Below are 18,794 nucleotides of genomic sequence, written 5' to 3' on the forward strand. Positions count from 1 at the left end.
TGGGCAAAGACTGTCCAAATGTGCTTTCTACATAAGTAGATTTTAAATGCTGTATTCACTAAATTACTTTACATTAGTCTGTAAATTGCAACATTAGATTTTACACCATGTACAATTTCTGTTGATTGTTTTAACACATATGTTGTCAACTCTTGTGAACACCCTCTCAGTGCTCTCATCGTCTCACTTGGTGCAACAATTTCCAGTAAAAAGCTCTGTATGGTAAACTCAGCTGGAGCTCAGGAGTGGATGTAGACAAGTGGAAAGCACATCATGATCCGAGCAACTAACACACAACTGCAGATTTAGAGAATCCTATGGAATATTCCATAGGATTCAATATTGAGGATTCTCAATATTGAGAACAGTGCAAGCCAAATTTGTATGACCTTAGGCAAAATAATCAGTACGAGAAAGGTCCATTTAAGTTGTCATCCCAAGAGGATGACTACCCAGGAGTCATAGTCTGTAGTTGCAGGTGCTTGTTAACAAGGATTTAAAATCATACATTTCTCACGATCAATAAAATACATTCCCATTTCAGTGATGTTTACATATATTTTCAGGGCTCAGTATTCCTGAGGAACAATGCTAATTTCTGTGTTAATACTCTGAGGCAATGAGTGTACAGTACAGATTACCTTTAGGTCAAGGTCAATATACCTTCCAGAGTCGACCCATCATTTCTTTGTTTCAGCACAGGTAAAGACTACGGAGAAAAATACCGGTAGACAGTTACACCCATTAACATCTTAAACAACCACACACTGGCTTCTTCCCATCCCAAGCTACCTCTTCTTGAACTGAGGTGTTCTTCCCTCCTGCTGCTGCTGCTGCTCCTGCTCCTGATAACATTACCCATCACCACTAAAGCAAAGACATGCGGCCTGTTAATATTCAGACCTTCAGCTGTTACCGGGTCGGTTCGAGCGATCCTGTGACCTGGAAGTTTATCCCATCTCCAGGGACAGGTGATGGGATGAGTGGGCAAAGCCAGCAGAGGTACCAGCGAAGGCCCAGAGCGTGACGCAGGTTGCCCAGGAGCCCGAGGTTGTAGGGTCGGCGGGTTGAGTACCACTCCCTTGTGGTCTGACCCCGAAACATCAGGAAAAGATGGAAGAAGAAGAAGGCGGACACCAGCAGAAAGCCCACCACGCACGTGTCAGCGATGAAGGCAAAGGCAAAGGCACGTGCTGAGACTTGGCCTGGGGAGAGAAGGGACAGCAGAACTGATTAAATCACAGCCAGTGATAGAAATCCAAGCTAAGGTTAAATTTGTACGTGAAATAGATTTGGTTATATTCCTGGGATCCATTTCATCACAAACAACTGAACTGATGTGTCAACGAGCATACATAAACCATCTGCTGCATTAAAGTTAAAGAGAGCTGTGGGGAAAGTAACCTTTAATGTTGTAAATTTATTTGCATTCCTTATTACCCCCAGTTCAGCTCTTAAAGTGTTATCCAAATGTATTTATGAATGTGAGTTTCCCTGTAGACCACTGTGGGTAATTAATGGGACACTTTGACCAGAGCTTTCTCTCATGCGAGTTCTGGCCGATGAAAATAGAGCAGACAAGAACTTAATGAAGTAGGCAGCACACAACATCTTCTGCACATCTGTCCATCCTGGAAGAGGGATCCCTCCTCTTTTGCTTTTCCCTGAGGATTCTTCCATTTTTCCCCCTCCGCTTTGGGGGGATAATTTCCTTATCTGAACTGAGGATCTAAGGATAGAGGGTGTTGTATGCTGTGCAGATTTTAAAGCCCCTTGAGGCAAAATTGTGATATAGGACTGTGTAAATTAAATTAAACTGACTTAAAGTGCTCATATTATGCTCATTTTCATGTTAATAATTGTATTTAGAGGTTGTACTAGAATAGGTTTATGTGGTTTAATTTTCAGAAATTACCATATATTTGTTGTACTGCACATTGCTGCAGCTCCTCTTTTCACCCTGTGTGTTGAGCTCTCTGTTTTAGCTACAGAGTGAGGCATCTCACTTCTGTACCATCTTTGTTGGGAGTCGCACATGCGCAGTAAGTACTGCTAGCTTGTCAGTTGCAGAGTATGAGGGTGCGCCATGCTAGCAGCTAGGCGAGCATTATAACGTGTTACAAAGTGACACAGTTTGTCACGGAAGTAAATGCTGGACTACAATAGAGCTGTTTGGAGCAGTTTGTGAACAGTGTTTTCTCTGGAAGATGGTAAGTTCCTTTGGGCTGGACTTTGGGCTTTTTCACTTTGTAAACCTATCATGTGCACAAAAAGATATATAACACAATAAAGGAAAGGTAAAATGCCAAAAAGCATAATATGAGTACTTTAAAGCAATGACATTTGCTGTGTTTGTGATGGCACATTTAAATAGTTTTTAAAATTATTGAAATTATCTGAAATAAGTCAATCTTTGAGGTGCAAAAATTACAAACAAATGAGTGTGTACAGTATAAGTAATGCTGGTAAGTGCCACAGCTACAAGGAATAGACGGTAAAACTGAATAACCAATATTGCACAAACCAGATCCTACCTGAAACTAGCATGATCCAAGGTATGAGCAGCAGCAGGACACTGTGCATAGTCACACCCTCCTTCAATATGACAATGAAGACCTCTGCATTCATCAGAGTGGCGTACAGGAGCCCCGACCACATAAAAAACAAGCAGCACAGGAAGTAGCGGTAGTTACGGAAGCCCACACACTGGCCAAAAAAGACGCAGTGGTGATCCCGCCGCAGAACACACACTTTACAGTCGTAGCAATGGGAGCAGCGAGGAGGAGTATGTGTCTCGCATGTATAGCAGTACCTGTGTGGGAAAAAACGAGAGAAAACACTGTTATTTACAGTCAGAGATGCTCCTAAACAACATTTACCTCGGCACAGTTCTGGACAGCCAGGTGAGCTTCTCTAAAAATAGAGTATAATTTGCTCATTTTATCTTCTTAGGAAATTAAGTGGCCTCGGTGTTAATCAGCAGATTTAAGAACTAGTGCACAGAACTATTGTTAAGAGTATTTTAACTTGTCTGCCTAATACAGTCACCTTCTTCTAGATCTAAGAATAAACTTTCTAGGACTCTAAACGGCAAGCAAAATAATTGGCAAACCCCCAAAAGCCCTTAACTCAACTTTTTACAGAAAAGACGAGGAAGAAAGCAGGGAATATCCATAGACGGTAAAATGGAAATGAGAAATGGGAATATCCTGGCAGATAGCTCCCATCCTCTCTTCAGCCAGTTTGAGCTCCGGGAGGCGCTATAGAGTCCCGTTGGCAACTAAAAATGTATTCAAGCAGTCCTTCATCCCAAGTGCCATCAAAATTCTTAAATCAACAAAGTGACTGATGAGATTTAAACCACAGACATGGACATGAACTGTTTTCAATGTGTAATATGATCGATGTGTTTGTTTTACTAACTGCTTGTCTGCTTTTAATGTTTTATGTTGTCACTTGTGCTTGGTGAGCCGGACAAATGTCCACCCTGGTGGACAATAAAGATACAGCTGCTGCCCCTTCCTTACCTCCACCCCTGGCCCATGCCCTGTCCTCCCAGGAACACCCCCTTTATGCTGGGGCTGGTTCTGAGGAAGAGCAGTGCGTTCCAGCAGATGTTTCCCAGCATGAAGTACTGAGCCAGCAGGTGGACCGCTTTCCACCAGGCGGACCACACCGTCTTATTCTGGTCCGCCTCCAGCGAAGGCTCGACCAGCACCAGGTAGCTCACCTCCCCGGTGATTGAGAAGACCAGGAAAGTGTTGAGGACCACGGGGAGGTGGCGACACACCCTGTCGACCCTGAAAAACACCCGACTCGCCAAACTCGTCATGTTTCCTGCCCGTCCAGTGTCCACCTTTCTGTGATGTGACAGCTCAAAGGGCGAGGACGGATTTGACAGACGCAGCGTAGTAACCGTTGGTTAGCTTAGCTAGTTAACCAAATAACCGCTCTGTTAGCTTTCTCTTCGAGGTTAAATTAACCGCATGGCATCAATAATAATTTATGTAACTTTCGGACAAATTAATGTAATGCAAGAGATGAAATGTGACGCTGTTAAAGCCTCCCTCCCTACCACGATCCGCTGGTGGCATGAATGTATTGGCTGGTGGTGGACGGAAAGCGTGTTACATGAAAATACATCCGCGGTGCAACAACATACTGTGGTTCCGCTCTGGGTGAACGATCGTGTTCCCCTTTTAAAATACAGATACAAAAAAAAATAATAATGTCGATTGTCATTGTGGTTGTGTCAGACTGGTGGATTATAAGTTAGATATTAGTATTAAGTCTATTTATTTGTACTTAGCCTATTTGTGCTTATGCTGCGTTATTCTACACCCCAAAAAAAGGTTGCGCATACATACATCAGCCTGCTGATGTTTCACATGCTCTGCTTTGCTTGGCTCTCCAGGACCAGAAGTGGGCATCACCTCTATGATGTAATTTCCAATTATTTTACAAATATAAGAGAAATACGTGTTAATAAAATAGGATGTGTGTTTCATTGCCAAAATAAAGCTGTTTCAGGATGTGGTAGCCCACTCTAAATCTGAAGTTTAATAGCCTAGAGGCCTTAATTGTACATTTAAGGAGCATACCTGTTTGTGTTTTATTATAAGTGAGGATGCTCAGATGGCAGGACAGGGATGTGTTCTGCGCTCCTCCAATGAGGTAGAATTTAGTTCTGAATATGTTGCAATGAAGTGCCATATGAATGGGTTTCAATATTTTAAGTACAGATTAATGGGACACTTTGACCAGACCTGTATGTGCAGTAAGTGGATGTTTCAATAACTTTGTTACCTGTGTGGCATTGAACAACTCTGAGTATAAGTACATTGTGCAATGCAAAAATAATCTTTTTATTGTTTTTTTTAATCTTGTTTTATTTATTTATTTATTTATTTTACTGCTGCTGCCCTGATTGACACCAACATCATTTCGTTGTGTTCATACAATGACAATAAAGTATCTTGAATCTTAAAAAACTTTCATTACTGATTAACCCTATTATCACGGCTATGTGTGGATGGGCAGCATGTCTCTCGTCCCTCCCCCCCTCCAAAGCGCAGACCTTAATCCATGATAATCTCTGCATCCACTGATCGCCTGCAGTCATGGCTGCATCGAGGGAGAATTTCCTGTCTCTTGGACATCTGACAGGCACAGAAAGAAACACTTTCACAAAACAAAGAGAGCAGAGTCTAAAAAAAAGGTAAGCTCTTTGAACGCTGCCATGAGGTCAGGTGGGTTTTAATTGTTTTTAAAATAAGTAATTAAAATAATACAATAATTATCATTACAAACATAAATTACCACAGTACAAATAGACTACTAATACTGAGGTACTAACATAGATTGTATGGGTACTACAGAGGGAGCCCATACTGTGTGTGTGTGTGTGTGTGTGTGTGTGTCACAGGTTAAGATGCTGTATTATGATGCACTCATGTCTCTTCATCTCACAGTGTCAACAGGCCTGTGCTGTTACAACCAGACTTTTTATCTCCTCAGAGTCATCATCAGCTGTAAGTGCACATACAAAAGACATGTGCATCATAGTGTATGTTGGTGTAAATGTTTTGAATCTCTGACACTGTGTGTGTGTGTGTGTGTGTGTGTGTGTGTGTTGTGTGTGTTCACTGTAGCGAGGTAATGCATCTGCAGCAGCGCTGGCAGGAGCTGAAGGAGAGAGAGCTTAAAGCCCAACAACACAACAGGCTGCTGCTGCAGCAGTTTGACGAAGCCCAGGACACACTGAGCGAGATGATAACTCTCACTGCTGCCATGAAAACTATTCGGGTGCACAGACACAAACACAACACACAATTCCCATCTGTAAATCTATCTGTTTACCCCTGCTACTGTGAAGCTCTGGTGCTGAATCTTCTTCTTGACCTTTGACCCCTTCAGAAGGAGTATGAACGGTACTTGGAGGAGAGCTCCCCCCGCTGGCAGCAGCAACTCAAGGAGAAAACACAGGCTGCTCAGAGGAAGGTACAAGCGAGTCACAGTCACGATTCACAAAGTGTGTGGCCAACGCACACAGCTGGTTCTGTCATTTTAAGAGAGCCATCAAAATATACAAAAAAAATCCTCTCTTCTTACACTCAAAAAGGGTGAACTGAACAACTACAAAATTAAGAGGATGTGCAATACAACAGCACTTTCCGCTCTGCCTCTTAATCATAATCATTGTAACTGTTTCTACCTCAACCTGCCTGATGTAAAGAGTGTTTGTCAAAAATCTATCTGAAAATAACCTTTTATACATGTAAAAGGCATTTCTGTTGACTTTTTGCTGCATGCCTAGCAGCTCTATTTCTGTGACAAAAATGTTTCTTTAACAGAGGATGGAGGAGTATTTGCGGTCATGTCCAAAGAACACAGAGGACCATGTGATAAAGTTCTCTGCAGATCAACCTTCACTTTCACAAGGTGTGTCCTCCTCTTCACTGACTTGAAAAAACTTGTGTGACTCACATTTATTCTTCAATGTTAATGGTGTGTTCCAGAGACACATACAAAGTCTTACATAATATGTATCTTTGTTAGCAGGCCCTTCCACAATGCCAAAAGAAATTGCCGCACCTCCAAAGCACTACAGCACAAACAGCCACTTAGACTACAACCAAGATGGCTCCCCTCATCTCCTCTATATGCAGTCTTCCAGGCAGACCTACCCTCAGTCCCAGATGGCTAGGTTTCCTATCAGAGCGCCCTATCAACCTCAGGGTTCCTCTCATGTCCCTCCATCGTTCCTCCCACCACGCATCTTCCCACCTCCTCACTCATTCCAGCTCAACCACCTCTCCTCCACACCTGGTCATCATCACCCCAGCCCCAGGCAAAACCCCCCAGGCTGGGCTTCCCTGCAGCCGGACTACCCCTGGTCCTGGGCTGCTGGTGCGGCTGGGATCCCTCCAGGCTCTGAGCCTCTGTGGGGTCAGCTGTACATGGAGGAGCCTCCTCCTGAGACGGGGGTGGCGCAGGTGGCGGGGGAGGAGGCTGACACAAGCCGAGCACCGAGCTCAAAGAGAGAGAGAGGTGGTGGAGACAGGAGCAGTCATGCATCCCAGGAGCTGGACATCAAACCAGGTGGGAAAGGAAAAATGTGACAAGTTGAACTTCAGTGTTTGTAAGCTCATCTTATGCATTTACTCTTCCTCCGTAGATATTTTCAGTCACCTCGATCTGATATGTCATTTTTGTGTCCAGTTCGTCTGTCCGATGGCCATGCAGAGAGCAGTGAGAGCAGTCAGGTGAGCAGAGAGAAGAGGAAGAAGAGGCAGGAGAGAGGAAGATCACAGTGTTCCTCCTCAGACAGAGAAAGATGCAGCTCTCAGAAGTAAGTAATATTCTCTATACATATTGTCTATAATATACAGTATATGGTAACTTTACAACAAAAATCAGACAATGCTGCAAAACAACTAACTCTAAACTGTGGGACTTTGGAATAAGAGAACTATGAGAGAAGTACTTCCTTTCCTACACACATGTATATTAGTAATGAATTATATAATACACACAAAAAGAGAACTATGCACAAAAAGAAGTACAAGCACAGCATACCTCAACTTTCATTTGAATAGTTTCTACAGTCTTGAAGAGGTAAAACTGCAACTTTTCACAATAAAAAATGAAAAAAATACTCCAACTCTTGGGGGTTGGGGGGTCCTGACCTCCAGGTTGGGAACCACTGTTCTGCCTACCATACAAATCCACTTATACACTAACCTATTATACTTATTCTGCATATTTTTCCTTTCCATCCATTACTCATTTAAGGTCATCTAGGACTTCCAGTGCCATTGTCATTGCTGCAGTCACAGTGGCCCAAAGCTCCGAAAGTGACGACTCATCAGTGAAAGGCAGAACCAGCACTAGTAGGAGGATGAGGAGAAGTGGGGGGCTTGCAGTTGAATCACCAAGGGCTGAGAAGGTAGCAAAGGGAAGCAAGGGAGTTGACTCAGGGAGTCACAAAGAAGAGAGTCAGTCTACTAGTGAGGAGTTACAGAGTGTAATTGAGGAATCCAGGAGTGAAAAAGTGGGTAATCAAAGTCCTGACGACAAATCTGAGAACTATAGAGAGGAGTCTGCATCCCAGAGAGAGGAGCAATCAGGAAGTGTTACTATAAGGATTGAAAACGGAGGTGGAGCTGAAATGGAAAAGCAGGAGAGTAGCAGCTCTGAACAAAGCAGTGGAAAAGAAAAGGCTGAGGAAGATCTAGCAGATGATGGTGATGCTGAAGAAAAAGAGAACAGTCCGACAGATGGAGAGAAAGCGGAGAGAGATGTGGAGGATAATGATGACGCTTCTGAAAGAAAGAATAAAGCAGAGGAGGAAGAGGAGACAGAGGAAAAGGATGAGGAGTCAGAGGGTGATCATGAAGAAAACCAGTCAGACAGGTTGAAGAATGAAGATGGGGAGAACAGACAACAGGGTTCTGCATCTTCTCAGGATGAAGAGGTGGACGAGGATGAGCGCGAAGGAGGTGAGGACAACATGGAGGAGGACGGGGAGTCAGATGAAGAGGAGGAAGGAGCGGGGGAGGAGGAAGAGGAGCAGAGAAGAGACGAAACAGGAGAAGCTGAGAAGGAAAGCGATTCAGAGGACAGTATCATCTCACCACAAGACAAGTAAGATAATTAATAATCAATTAAATGATCTTAATCACAAACCACAGCACCTGAACTTTAAGCAATCTGTTGTTTTCAGATCTAAAAAGATGCACACTATTGCCGAGGAGGCAAGGGAAGATGATGATGATGAAGAGGAGGGGGGGAGTAAAATGGGATCCTCAGACGATGACTCTAAAGAGTTCAGTGATGAGGATGATGTCGAGCATCTACTGGCACCTCAAGAACAATCACAGAAAAAAGAGTGAGTTCTGATTTTACTTCTCTGAAGGAAAAAACTACACCCAGAAATATGCATCTCACTTTTTTATTGTACGTTTTCAGAGAAAAGGATCCGAGAGCTGATGAGAAACCCGAAGGTACAGTTTCTTCAGTCTTTACAATTAAAAGACGGATTGGCTAGCTACAAAAAAAAACCTTGCATTTTGAAAATGTTGATGCGTTTGATTTCTTTTCCAGCAATTTGTGACAACGTGGACATTTTTCAAGTGGACAATTCGACAAAATCGGATCACCCAAGTGACTCTGATGAGTTTGACAACTTTTATGGCTAAATGTGTTTTCCCTCAACTGCCAAAACTCAAGAATAGAAGGACAAAAATTCTACCTCACAATTTAGTTACATTTGAGAACTATATTAAAACAACTTATAATGTTGGTGGTTTTGTTTTCTGTTTGATTAGAGACGGATATCTAAATGTTGCATTATTACCCATCCATAACTCCACTGCATTATATACATATTAAACAATTGTTTTTGGACTACAATTTGAACTATGAAAGAAATAGGATTTTTCAGCAGGTTTCCTTCTCCTCTCCTCAGTGGCTTAAAAACAGATACAATGCTGTGACAAACAGTAGATGTAAGAATAGTACAAAAAAACAATAGAAAGGAGTGACAATAATTTATTGAAGAGATTGTTATTGCTGTTGTGTCTGATATTCCACCAAACAGACACGTTTGCCATATAAAAATACACCAGATGCTTTCAACAGTACAGTAAAGCTTTTTGTTTACATATTTTACACACAGCGCTCAAAGCTGCTTGCACACTGGTCCTGGTTACGAGCATTCAAAATCGGAATTTCCTTTTAGATTTTCACCACCTGAGCAGCCAAACAGGGGCACCCTCTCCTCCCGTCGTCTGATGCAGCGCTGCGCTGAATGAGCAACCTGCCGTAGGTCCCGCCCACCTGGCCTTTGGTCAGCCGTCCAGGATTGACACATACACAGCCGACCACATCCTGAGGTTTTAAAAGACATTATGTATATACAATAATCCAAAAAGAAAACTACCCATCTTAAATGTTTTGCCTTTAGTGACATTTTAAAAATCACATTTTTCTTTTCGAGAATTGTTTATAAAAAATTCTTTACAGAAGTCAACATTATGTTTAAATTGTTTTTTGGACTCATAGCTATAGCTATACTTATTAAAATGTGTGTTTTTTTTGTATTATGAAACTGAACTCATAGCTGTACTTATTTTCATATTGACAATTAAATGACTGTTGAGCCCTTAACCAATAACTAGACTAAACGTTTGTGTAGAGGATGTGAACGCAAACAGGAGTTCTGTACCTTTACAAAGTAGCGCAGCTCAGAGGGAATAATGAGGACGTCGGGGGTCAGCGGCATCTGTCCGAAGCTCTGGAACTTCTCATAATCCATGTTCACCTCCTCCACAGGCGGGTACAGCGGGTAGTAACTGGAGGTGAAAACACAAATGTGGGGGTGTATTAATGTTGGATCATCTTTAAAAATAGAGAGAACAAGGGAACTCTTTTAGCACTCATACCTCCGCTGGGTCAGCATGTGTTTCAGTATGCGAGAAAATCTGTCTGATCCAGTGCCGCTGCAACACAAGACATTTTCAATTTTTAACGTAACACTGTACAACAATGCCATTCATTGAAATATATAATCAATATTATGCAACTACTGCTTCTGGTATTTGAGTAGAAATCCAAAGTGCGGGAGAGAGGTTTGTTCATGTGAATAATGGAACAAAAACTTAAGAATCACACAAAACATTCAGTTCTTTAGGACATTTTCCTCTCAAATTCATTTCCAACCGAGCTCCAGTGTTGGATGTAGGTATGTGAAAATTAGAAATATTCCTCACCAGCTGATCTCCTCTGCGCCCATGTGGAACAGGATGTCAGTGGACGTCAAACCAAAGGTCACACCGTCGATCAGCAGGGTGCAGGGGTCAGGGACCAGGGTGACACGCTGCAGAGTAGGAAGAAAAACACTGTAAGACTGATGTGCATTAAAGTAATAATTTGAATCTTGTTGATAACAGCCGGAAAGAGGTGTTGCTAGTTGACCCATTTTAAGAGCAGCGACTCATCAAATCTCAAGTTTAACGCTATAGTATTACATTGAGGCTTTCCCTGATTGCTCACAAGCCTGTTGCATGTGCTCATCAGCAAGCGAGAAACACCTGTTTAGTTTACGTGTAGAATCCTACACTCAGGTCTTTGTGTGTCTGACCTGGGCCTGGTCCTTGCTGAGGTTGGGCAGGGTGAAGGGAGGCTGTGGGTAGATGAAATGATGGTGGATGTCTCTCTGGGAGGGCACAAACACCAGGCGACAGCCAACACTGGATAGAAGAAAACAAACTGGTCTTTAAGGTCTGCAGGAGCTTAAATAATGGAATCATATTAGTTTCATAGTAGGGGAGATATGAGACATACCTTTTGGTGCCATCCACAATGCTTTCGATACATCTTGAGAAAATGGCCTCAAATGTCTCGGTCACCTGAGCTTTCTATTTGAGAAACAGACGGAGATAGAGATGGATCAATTCATGATCAATCAACTTGATTTGAAGAGCTGGACAAAATAAATTAATATGTTGAACAAAAGGAATTCGCACGGCCATGTATTGACTTTGGATGTTCAAATCAGATTGTTCTAAAATGCAAAACATTAGATTGAGGAGCAGTGGGTATTCTGGTATAAAGACACAAAATGCCCACTGTTAGATGTACCTCAATTTGTTCATGCTTGGAATCCACAAACGGCCCGAGCTGGAGAAGAGAAAGAAGAATTAGAAAACCCAAACATAACAGGCAGTCATGTCACAACTGTGTTACTGTAAGCTACAAAACTGTAACAGAAGATATGAGCATTTTGTGCATCTTGCAACATGTATGTAAGTATGTATGTATGTATGTATTGTCCATCTGCATGTGGAAGAAACGCTGATTGTGATAAAGCAAAAAAAGAAAAAAAGTAATTATACCAGCAGGCAGACATCAGGACGATCCCTCACAATGACATTGATTAGGTCCAGCAGAGGGTCAAAGGTCAGACTGTCAGAGGGAGTGTACGGTCCGCATGCTACCAGAATATTCATGGGCTCTGCAATCGCATGACATGACCAGTGAGTATGCAATGTATATAAAAAGGGACAAAGAACTAAATCTAACTTTGACAAAAAACAACTGCACAGTCACTCCTGATACTGTAGTTGAAGGGTCCTAGCGTTAAACTTAATAACTGTTTCCTCTTTTTCTTTATTATGTGTTCCCTTTTGTACACGTTTTGTGCTTTAAAAGAGGTCTTTAGAGAGAGGTCAAGGGAGGTCTTTTGAAGTAGGTTTACTGGTAAAACGCCCTTGAAAATGTAAGATGTCTGTATTATAAGAAATAATATCTATCTATCTATCTATCTATCTATCTATCTATATATATATATATATATATATAAAATAGTTGAAGGCTTTAAAGATAAACATTTAATCACTATATTTGCATGAAATGATGGTTAAAAATGTTATCAACCATGGGCGCCTGGGGAGCTTACATGGTAGAGCAGGTGTCCATATACTGTATTAGGGCTGAACGATTAATTGCATTTGCGATAATATCGCGATATGTTAAATCGCGATTTCCTAATCGCAAAGGCTGCGATTTGGTCACATGACTCGCGAGAGCAAATCAGTCTGCACTCCGCAGAGAAAGCATCAACTAGCACGCTAACGCTACGCCGTACCTTGAGCTGATTTCTGTCATTCAAACAACTCTGAGTTGTAGTTTAAAACTTTTACAGCCATTTTAATAAAATGAAGGGTTTTATTCAGACTCGAGTCCATACATGCAGTTAATGAATACAGGCACACAGAACTGAAGGCTCGGTTGGCAACGATTAGCTCCGGTTAGCTCCGTTATAAAGATATGGGTGGAGGAGCTGCCACTGAGAGGGGTAACAACCAGACTGATAAATGACGATTGGGGAGCTTTCACAGCAGCGTGGCCGCGGTGTTTCAACAGTTTTATTAGTACAGTTAATCCCACGACAATAACACCAGCAACTAGCTAACGTAACGATAGCCTCTCTGAGCAAGTGCACACTGCAGCACGTAACTTCACGAGGGGGAGGGGCTGGAGGCAGCTCCTCTCTGTGCACTGTAAAAAATTACACGCGTGTGTGTGTGTGTGTGTGTGTGTATAGATATATACTATATTTTTACTTATTTAACTGTCTAGTGTGTAATTGTGTGTTCATACTATAAATTATATTATTATTCTTTGTTGAATAATAAGAGCTTAAAAAAATAATCGAATATCGAATCGCAATCGCAATATTTGGGAAAAAAATCGCAATTAGATTATTTTCAAAAATCGTTCAGCTCTATACTGTATAGAGGTTTACTCCTCAATGCAGCGGCCGCAGGTTCGAATCCGACCTGCGGCCCTTTGCTGCATGTCATTCCCCCCCTCTCTCTTTCCCTTTTCATGTCTTCAGCTGTCCTATATAAATTAAGGCCTAAAATGCCCCCAAAATAAAAATGTTATCAACCAACATCGCTTACCTTCATCCATCTCTGTTTTCACCTCAGAAGTGTAGAAAGGAAGAGGGACTCCCTAAAAAAGGACAAGGATACACAAACAGGCCCCAGTTCTTAAAGCTGAGATTTTAAAGCAATATTTCAAGTAAATGTTGCTTTGTAAAGGCATTATCTTTGACTCTCTTTATGTGTCAGCACATTTTGTTAACACTTTTGAAAAAACGTGTTAACCTGTTGCTGACCTCATAGAGTTTAGAAGCCATCAGTTTTCTTCCTGTTGTGTTCATTCCCTCCATCACGACCACCTGAGGAAAAAAGAACTGAGTTTCATACACTGCAGGCAGGCGGTTATTTATTCTAATGTGGGAATTGTTGTTTGCTTGTCAGAGTTCTCGGTCAGACGCTGGGTGAGTCTCGTGCCCAGGTCCTTGGCATACTCTGTTACTCTTGGTGGCTGTGTAACCTGCTGCACACACACCTCAGTGCACAGGTAAAGGAGAGACCACCGCTTTGTGCGAGCTAATTACTGCAATCACAATGCACTCTGGGGACTTACAATTAGGGCTGAACAATTTGGGGGAGAAAAATCAAATTGCCATTTTTCTGCCAGATATTGCGATTACCATTCGATTTGCGATTTATTTATTTTTAAGTTTAGCCAAAGTTCAATATTCACTGTGTAACAGATAAAACATGTCATGGAGCATTATAACATGAGGCACCATCAAAACCGCTCTATATTCCTACACAGGGATGAGAACATAGATATGTTTTTCTTTTAATAAACATGGAACATTGAACACTCAAACATAGAACATTTATCATAAACTCTAAAGTTATAATAAAAAAAACAATTCCAATAAAAAATATCAGTACTTTCCTGTGAACTGATATGCCTCAGTTCAATAGCGGCATCTACATATGTCACATTCTACGATCATGTTAAATTTTCTGGAAACAATCTGGGACATTATTCCAGCATTTATCTTATGAAATAACAGTAAATATAATTAAAAAAAAGGAATAAAAAATGTTAAACCAGATGTTACTAACATTGTTTTTATTTTTGTATTAAATGCTTTCAATTTATTATCAATTTGTATTAATTCTTGACTGTGTTTTAATGTTTTATGTAAAGCACTTTGAATTGCATTGCTGCTGAGCTGTGCTATATAAATCAAATTGCCCTGCCTAACATTCAACTATTTCAAATTTGATTAATCGCAGTCTTCACGATTAGCTAATTGCATTCTTTCAAATCATGATTTTGATTTAAAAACTAATAATTGTTCAGCCCTACTTACAATGGCAGAATACATGATTCAATAATGTCGGAAATATTCCTTAATACAGTTAAAAATAGGGCTGCACGATACGAGGAAAATATGCGATATGCGATAATGTTGATGAATATCGCACTAACGATTTGTCGCGATACATAAACAGATATTGAAATGTACTTAGTTCTGCATTTCTGCTGCTTTCGGTACTCTTCTACAGTACAACAAACTGCTTGTTGAATTTAAAACATTCTTTTATGGACTAATTGAACATTATATTGAGTATAAAAGGCACTACTAAAAAAAGACACGTTACATTTTAAAGTGCAGTTTTCTGGTGATGTTTTCTTTCAACTAACACAAAATATCTGTTTGGTGTCTATTGTCATGTGTCGCAGCTTTTCGCGATGTGCATATTGTGCCGGCCAAGACAAGACGTTTCCTTCTGCTCACCTGACCAGGAAACAGGGAATACTCTTTAAGCTCCGATAGGTCAACAGGTACTTGCTGACCACCTTGCTCCGGTCCCGCCTCCAACAGAACAGAGTGTGCATTCAGTTTGCCATTACTGTCGCAGCAAACCTGACCCAACACTGTTATACTGTCCTACAGGTGAAGAGACATAAAACACAGCAGTCAGGCTAAACTTAATTATACAAATGCATTTAATAAATTATCTTTATTATATTGAATACATTGTATCTAGTTTAATTCAGCTAAAACAACAAATATGGAGCACATTGAGAGGTTATATTTTTTCTTAGTAATAACTAGTCAAGATAAGTATGTTTAACCTGCAGGGATATACATACCATGACTAACATTTTCCTGCATATATAGGGGCTTTCCGACCGGAGGGATTTTTGCAGTTCTTAGAATTAAACGTTCCTAGAACACTTTATTTCGTCGTGTTCCGACAGGAACAATTTTGGGATTTTTAAGTTCCTCTGGCCCAGTAGCGTACTTTTTTAGCTCCTACTTCAGAGCAGGGTCTTTTCCCTTTTCCTAGGTGTACTTGATTGGTCGAACTTATAAGTCACGCCCACTGCCAACTCGGAACTTGCAGACTAACCAACAACGGGACATTTTTAACAATTTTCACCATCTTATTCATCAATAAATTCACTTCTGACAACGTTTTAGGAGAGAAATGAACTGTTTAGATTTTGAATATAGGCAGTCTTGCGAAAATTGATGCCGAATTGACAATTTGCTTCAAAGTTTTCGGAGCTCCATGAAGTGAGGCGACAGCCAGCAAGCGCCTGCCCCGGCCTCTAGCTCGTCGCTCGCCCATGACTGGCTCAGAGACCTCGCTGTGAACTGGAGGTCTCTCAGACCGCTCTTGTAAATAATAGGCTTTTATTTCCTAGTTGACGGATCGTTTGTTTAAATATCACAACACATGTCCATCATAACATTAACGGGAACCCGTGGTTAACTGTCTTTTCGGAGTTAAACTCCACAAGCGTGACAACCTCGCTCAATTATGACTATAAGCTATCCATGGTGTTTTCCAAACTTTTGGAAATCATAGGTTTAAGGCTTTTATGATTTAAGAGGTTGTTCCCAGCTGTAACACCTCTGTACCTGAGCAGGCAGAGAGACAGGGGAGAACTCTTCGATGGTGAAGTGAGACCTGAGGCCGTCGCCGAGCTCCTCTATTTTTTCCGTCAACACTGGGGAAAATACATGTAAAGACTTCAAACAATGTGTAATCCTAAAAAACATTTCTATTTATCTGAGCAGAGTAGTGTATACCGTTTCATCTATAAATTAATAGAAATGTATAAGTGTCAGTTATGCCATTGGGCAGGTTTTTTACGAGTTTTAAAATAAAGGACCCTTCCCTCCAATGTAGTTTTGTCTTTTACCATTTCGAACATCGCGCAGCCTTTGGAACATGTACTTGTAGCTGCAGCGGAGGGAGTCTTCAGGCCCTTCCAGGAGCTCCAGCTGGACGCCGGCGCCCGGAGCCTTCCTGCCTGCCCAGCGGGTTCCCTGCACAGCCCCGAATGTAACCACCACCTCCCCTTTCCCTCCTCGCTGGCTGTACTTCTGTGAGGGTGTTGCACTTTTAAAAGAGAGAAGGGAAGAGTCAGGTCACAGTGCAACATTAACAAGTGGTTCAGAGTATTTAAAATGATTTGTTTTCTGTTGTTGTCATGGGCACAAGATTATGCAGTACCTTCACTTCAAAGTGTTAAATAGACCAATGCATTGCACATGAAGATCCATTTAAACTAAAAGGTCAGTTGGAATTAAAGGTTTGGTTTCTTACTACTATTACTATATTTGTAACCTGTTTAGAAAAGTGATACAGAAAGTTTACTATTTCTATAAAATAAGGAACAAATTAACTTAATGTTAATTGCCGAGTACCTGGGAGAGAAGCTGGCAGGAGACAGCAGCAGGCCCGGGCTGGCCAGCAGAGCGGCACTTCTTTTTGAATGAGGGTTTTCAGGCGTGGTCAGTGCTCGCTTCTGAGAGCCCTACACACACACACACACACACACACACACACACACACACACACACTTTAGCTTTAAAAGTCAATATCTCAACAGAAACACTGTCTGAAGTCAAAAGAGACTGCTTACCTTAGCAGGAGTAGAGTAAGCATCCAGTAGATTCTCCTCCTCTTCCTCAGCTTTGATTCTGAACAAATAATGTCAAGGACTGTATCACAATGGCATTACCCTACACTCATGATAGACAACAGACAAGAGAAGGTGCTGGATAGTCAAGCATTAAAAGTTCACTGTGAAAGATACAAGTCCTGTAGTGTGTGGATGTCTCTGGTTCTGTTATGAGTTTCTTCTTTTCTGAGGATTTGTTTGGATTTATTTCTCTTGTTTAACACCTGTAAAGAAAATGAACCTGCTGTAAATACAAAATGACGGTGAGGACAGTGTATATTGACTAACAGAGGGCCAAGTTCAAAGCAACAATATCAGTAACACAATGTATATGGCATGTGATAAAAAAGAAACAATCAAATCAAAGAATCAATGTTCCTGTTACCTCATGTTCAAATTGCTCCAGGGTGTCCAAGGTGAGTTTTAGTCCATTTTTTGTGGTGCTGTAGGCCACCCACTCCAGCACCATCTCATCTGCCTGTATTCTGTTACAAATACACTGCTCCACCACTGAGGGACACAGGTGATATGAGAGATAGGAAGGAGAGCATGTAACAATAAGATGACTGCAAATACAGTATACTGAGGCACCTTTAACGTGAATACAGATGCTTTTGTACGCCACAGAGACATGCACATTCAGTGGTTCGAAATCATTGTATTTTTGACGTTTTACTGAATTTCCTCATTTATCACAGTAAACTAAGACACAATGTGATGTAAATATGGGAGATTTTCCCACCTGCAGTCACTGTCAATATTTGGCATTAAAAGAACCAGACTTTATTACATAGGTAATAATAGGGCACAAATAACAAGATCCTCATAAACACCGTTACAAAACAGACACTGTAACGTTACATAAGGTGTATAAAATGTACCAGTACAGTCGAGTAACGTTACACCCTGGTGACTATTTAGTAGTTTGTTGGGGTAGAGTTACTGGTATTCTTAGCTACTTTTGTCGACATATTTTTCTAGAAAATGTTACAAAATTAGAACTTGTTTGCTACTTACTCTTGTCGAGGACGGAGTCATCTTGGCAGGGTACGTCGAACATTTCCAGCTCTGATTTTATGCTTTCTCCATTTACTAGTGCCATTGTTTTTTACTCTTATCGTTATCGTTACTAGCTAGATTTTGTAACGTTAGTTATGGAGGATAAAACGTCTGACGGTCCAATGTTTTGATGATACTTTGGTAGCTAACGTTAGCTTTGCTCTGACTTCATAGCAACGCCGACGAGCCAATTGATTAATAATGCGATTTCTAAACACTAGCCACAATAAGATACACGTTAGATGGCAGAATAAATCTGATGAACGTCAGATGCTTCTTTCATTTTACCGCGAAAAAGGGCTACTGGTGTTGGCGGCCGGAACTTACGTCACATCCCAAAACAATAATAAGCGGAAATCAGCAGCGCCAGAAAA

The 18,794-nt window shown here is 41.3% G+C and overlaps 3 protein-coding genes across 6 annotated transcripts; 1 reads left to right on the plus strand and 2 right to left on the minus strand.

The window, feature by feature from the left end:
• Positions 1 to 340: 340 nt before the first annotated feature.
• On the minus strand, positions 341 to 4,137 carry zdhhc24 (zinc finger DHHC-type containing 24). 2 transcript variants are annotated; one of them, XM_036002247.1, is made up of 4 exons: positions 4,067 to 4,119; positions 3,528 to 4,028; positions 2,535 to 2,812; positions 341 to 1,205 (listed from the first exon to the last, which is right to left on the minus strand). In XM_036002247.1, the coding sequence occupies exons 2-4, from the start codon at positions 3,830 to 3,832 to the stop codon at positions 913 to 915; spliced, it is 876 nt and encodes a 291-aa protein (XP_035858140.1). In that variant the 5' UTR covers positions 3,833 to 4,028; positions 4,067 to 4,119; the 3' UTR covers positions 341 to 912. The 2 variants fall into 2 exon arrangements, with proteins under 2 accessions (XP_035858140.1, XP_031159275.1); XM_031303415.2 differs by having other exon boundaries at positions 3,528 to 4,137.
• A 949-nt stretch (positions 4,138 to 5,086) lies between these two features.
• Positions 5,087 to 9,480, plus strand: LOC116052572 (ABC transporter F family member 4-like). 2 transcript variants are annotated; one of them, XM_031303359.2, is made up of 11 exons: positions 5,087 to 5,218; positions 5,472 to 5,531; positions 5,652 to 5,805; positions 5,917 to 6,000; positions 6,354 to 6,441; positions 6,559 to 7,101; positions 7,222 to 7,351; positions 7,795 to 8,646; positions 8,726 to 8,890; positions 8,971 to 9,005; positions 9,106 to 9,480. In XM_031303359.2, the coding sequence occupies exons 1-11, from the start codon at positions 5,121 to 5,123 to the stop codon at positions 9,198 to 9,200; spliced, it is 2,304 nt and encodes a 767-aa protein (XP_031159219.1). In that variant the 5' UTR covers positions 5,087 to 5,120; the 3' UTR covers positions 9,201 to 9,480. The 2 variants fall into 2 exon arrangements, with proteins under 2 accessions (XP_031159219.1, XP_035858105.1); XM_036002212.1 differs by having other exon boundaries at positions 6,562 to 7,101.
• Positions 9,481 to 9,536: 56 nt separating this feature from the next.
• pola2 (polymerase (DNA directed), alpha 2) lies at positions 9,537 to 18,780 on the minus strand. Of its 2 annotated transcripts, XM_036002223.1 has the most exons (19): positions 18,544 to 18,780; positions 18,379 to 18,493; positions 17,747 to 17,871; positions 17,497 to 17,585; positions 17,323 to 17,380; positions 17,105 to 17,214; positions 16,597 to 16,796; positions 16,313 to 16,401; positions 15,179 to 15,331; positions 13,688 to 13,750; positions 13,470 to 13,521; positions 11,898 to 12,016; positions 11,644 to 11,682; positions 11,347 to 11,420; positions 11,144 to 11,252; positions 10,773 to 10,879; positions 10,446 to 10,502; positions 10,229 to 10,355; positions 9,537 to 9,891 (listed from the first exon to the last, which is right to left on the minus strand). In XM_036002223.1, the coding sequence occupies exons 2-19, from the start codon at positions 18,461 to 18,463 to the stop codon at positions 9,739 to 9,741; spliced, it is 1,809 nt and encodes a 602-aa protein (XP_035858116.1). In that variant the 5' UTR covers positions 18,464 to 18,493; positions 18,544 to 18,780; the 3' UTR covers positions 9,537 to 9,738. The 2 variants fall into 2 exon arrangements, with proteins under 2 accessions (XP_035858116.1, XP_031159220.1); XM_031303360.2 differs by having other exon boundaries at positions 18,379 to 18,780.
• Between the last annotated feature and the right edge of the window lie 14 nt (positions 18,781 to 18,794).

Source organism: Sander lucioperca, chromosome 1 (genome assembly GCF_008315115.2).
Source record: "Sander lucioperca isolate FBNREF2018 chromosome 1, SLUC_FBN_1.2, whole genome shotgun sequence".
In the NCBI taxonomy this organism is placed as follows: Eukaryota; Metazoa; Chordata; class Actinopteri; order Perciformes; family Percidae; genus Sander; species Sander lucioperca.

Bases quoted from the DNA above. Each gene is read 5' to 3' on its own strand.
- LOC116052572 (XM_031303359.2), top strand. From the start codon at position 5,121: ATGGCTGCATCGAGGGAGAATTTCCTGTCTCTTGGACATCTGACAGGC. The intron at 7,102-7,221 runs GTGGGAAAGGAA...TTTTGTGTCCAG, and splicing joins GGAGCTGGACATCAAACCAG to TTCGTCTGTCCGATGGCCAT. The intron at 7,352-7,794 runs GTAAGTAATATT...TACTCATTTAAG, and splicing joins GAAAGATGCAGCTCTCAGAA to GTCATCTAGGACTTCCAGTG.
- pola2 (XM_036002223.1), bottom strand. From the start codon at position 18,463: ATGGCACTAGTAAATGGAGAAAGCATAAAATCAGAGCTGGAAATGTTC. The intron at 17,586-17,746 runs GTAACAGGAACA...TTTTCTTTACAG, and splicing joins TGGAGCAATTTGAACATGAG to GTGTTAAACAAGAGAAATAA. The intron at 9,892-10,228 runs GTACAGAACTCC...TTAAAACCTCAG, and splicing joins AGCTGCGCTACTTTGTAAAG to GATGTGGTCGGCTGTGTATG.
- zdhhc24 (XM_031303415.2), bottom strand. From the start codon at position 3,832: ATGACGAGTTTGGCGAGTCGGGTGTTTTTCAGGGTCGACAGGGTGTGT. The intron at 2,813-3,527 runs GTAAGGAAGGGG...TTTCCCACACAG, and splicing joins GGCATGGGCCAGGGGTGGAG to GTACTGCTATACATGCGAGA. The intron at 1,206-2,534 runs GTAGGATCTGGT...TTCTCTCCCCAG, and splicing joins TTGGATCATGCTAGTTTCAG to GCCAAGTCTCAGCACGTGCC.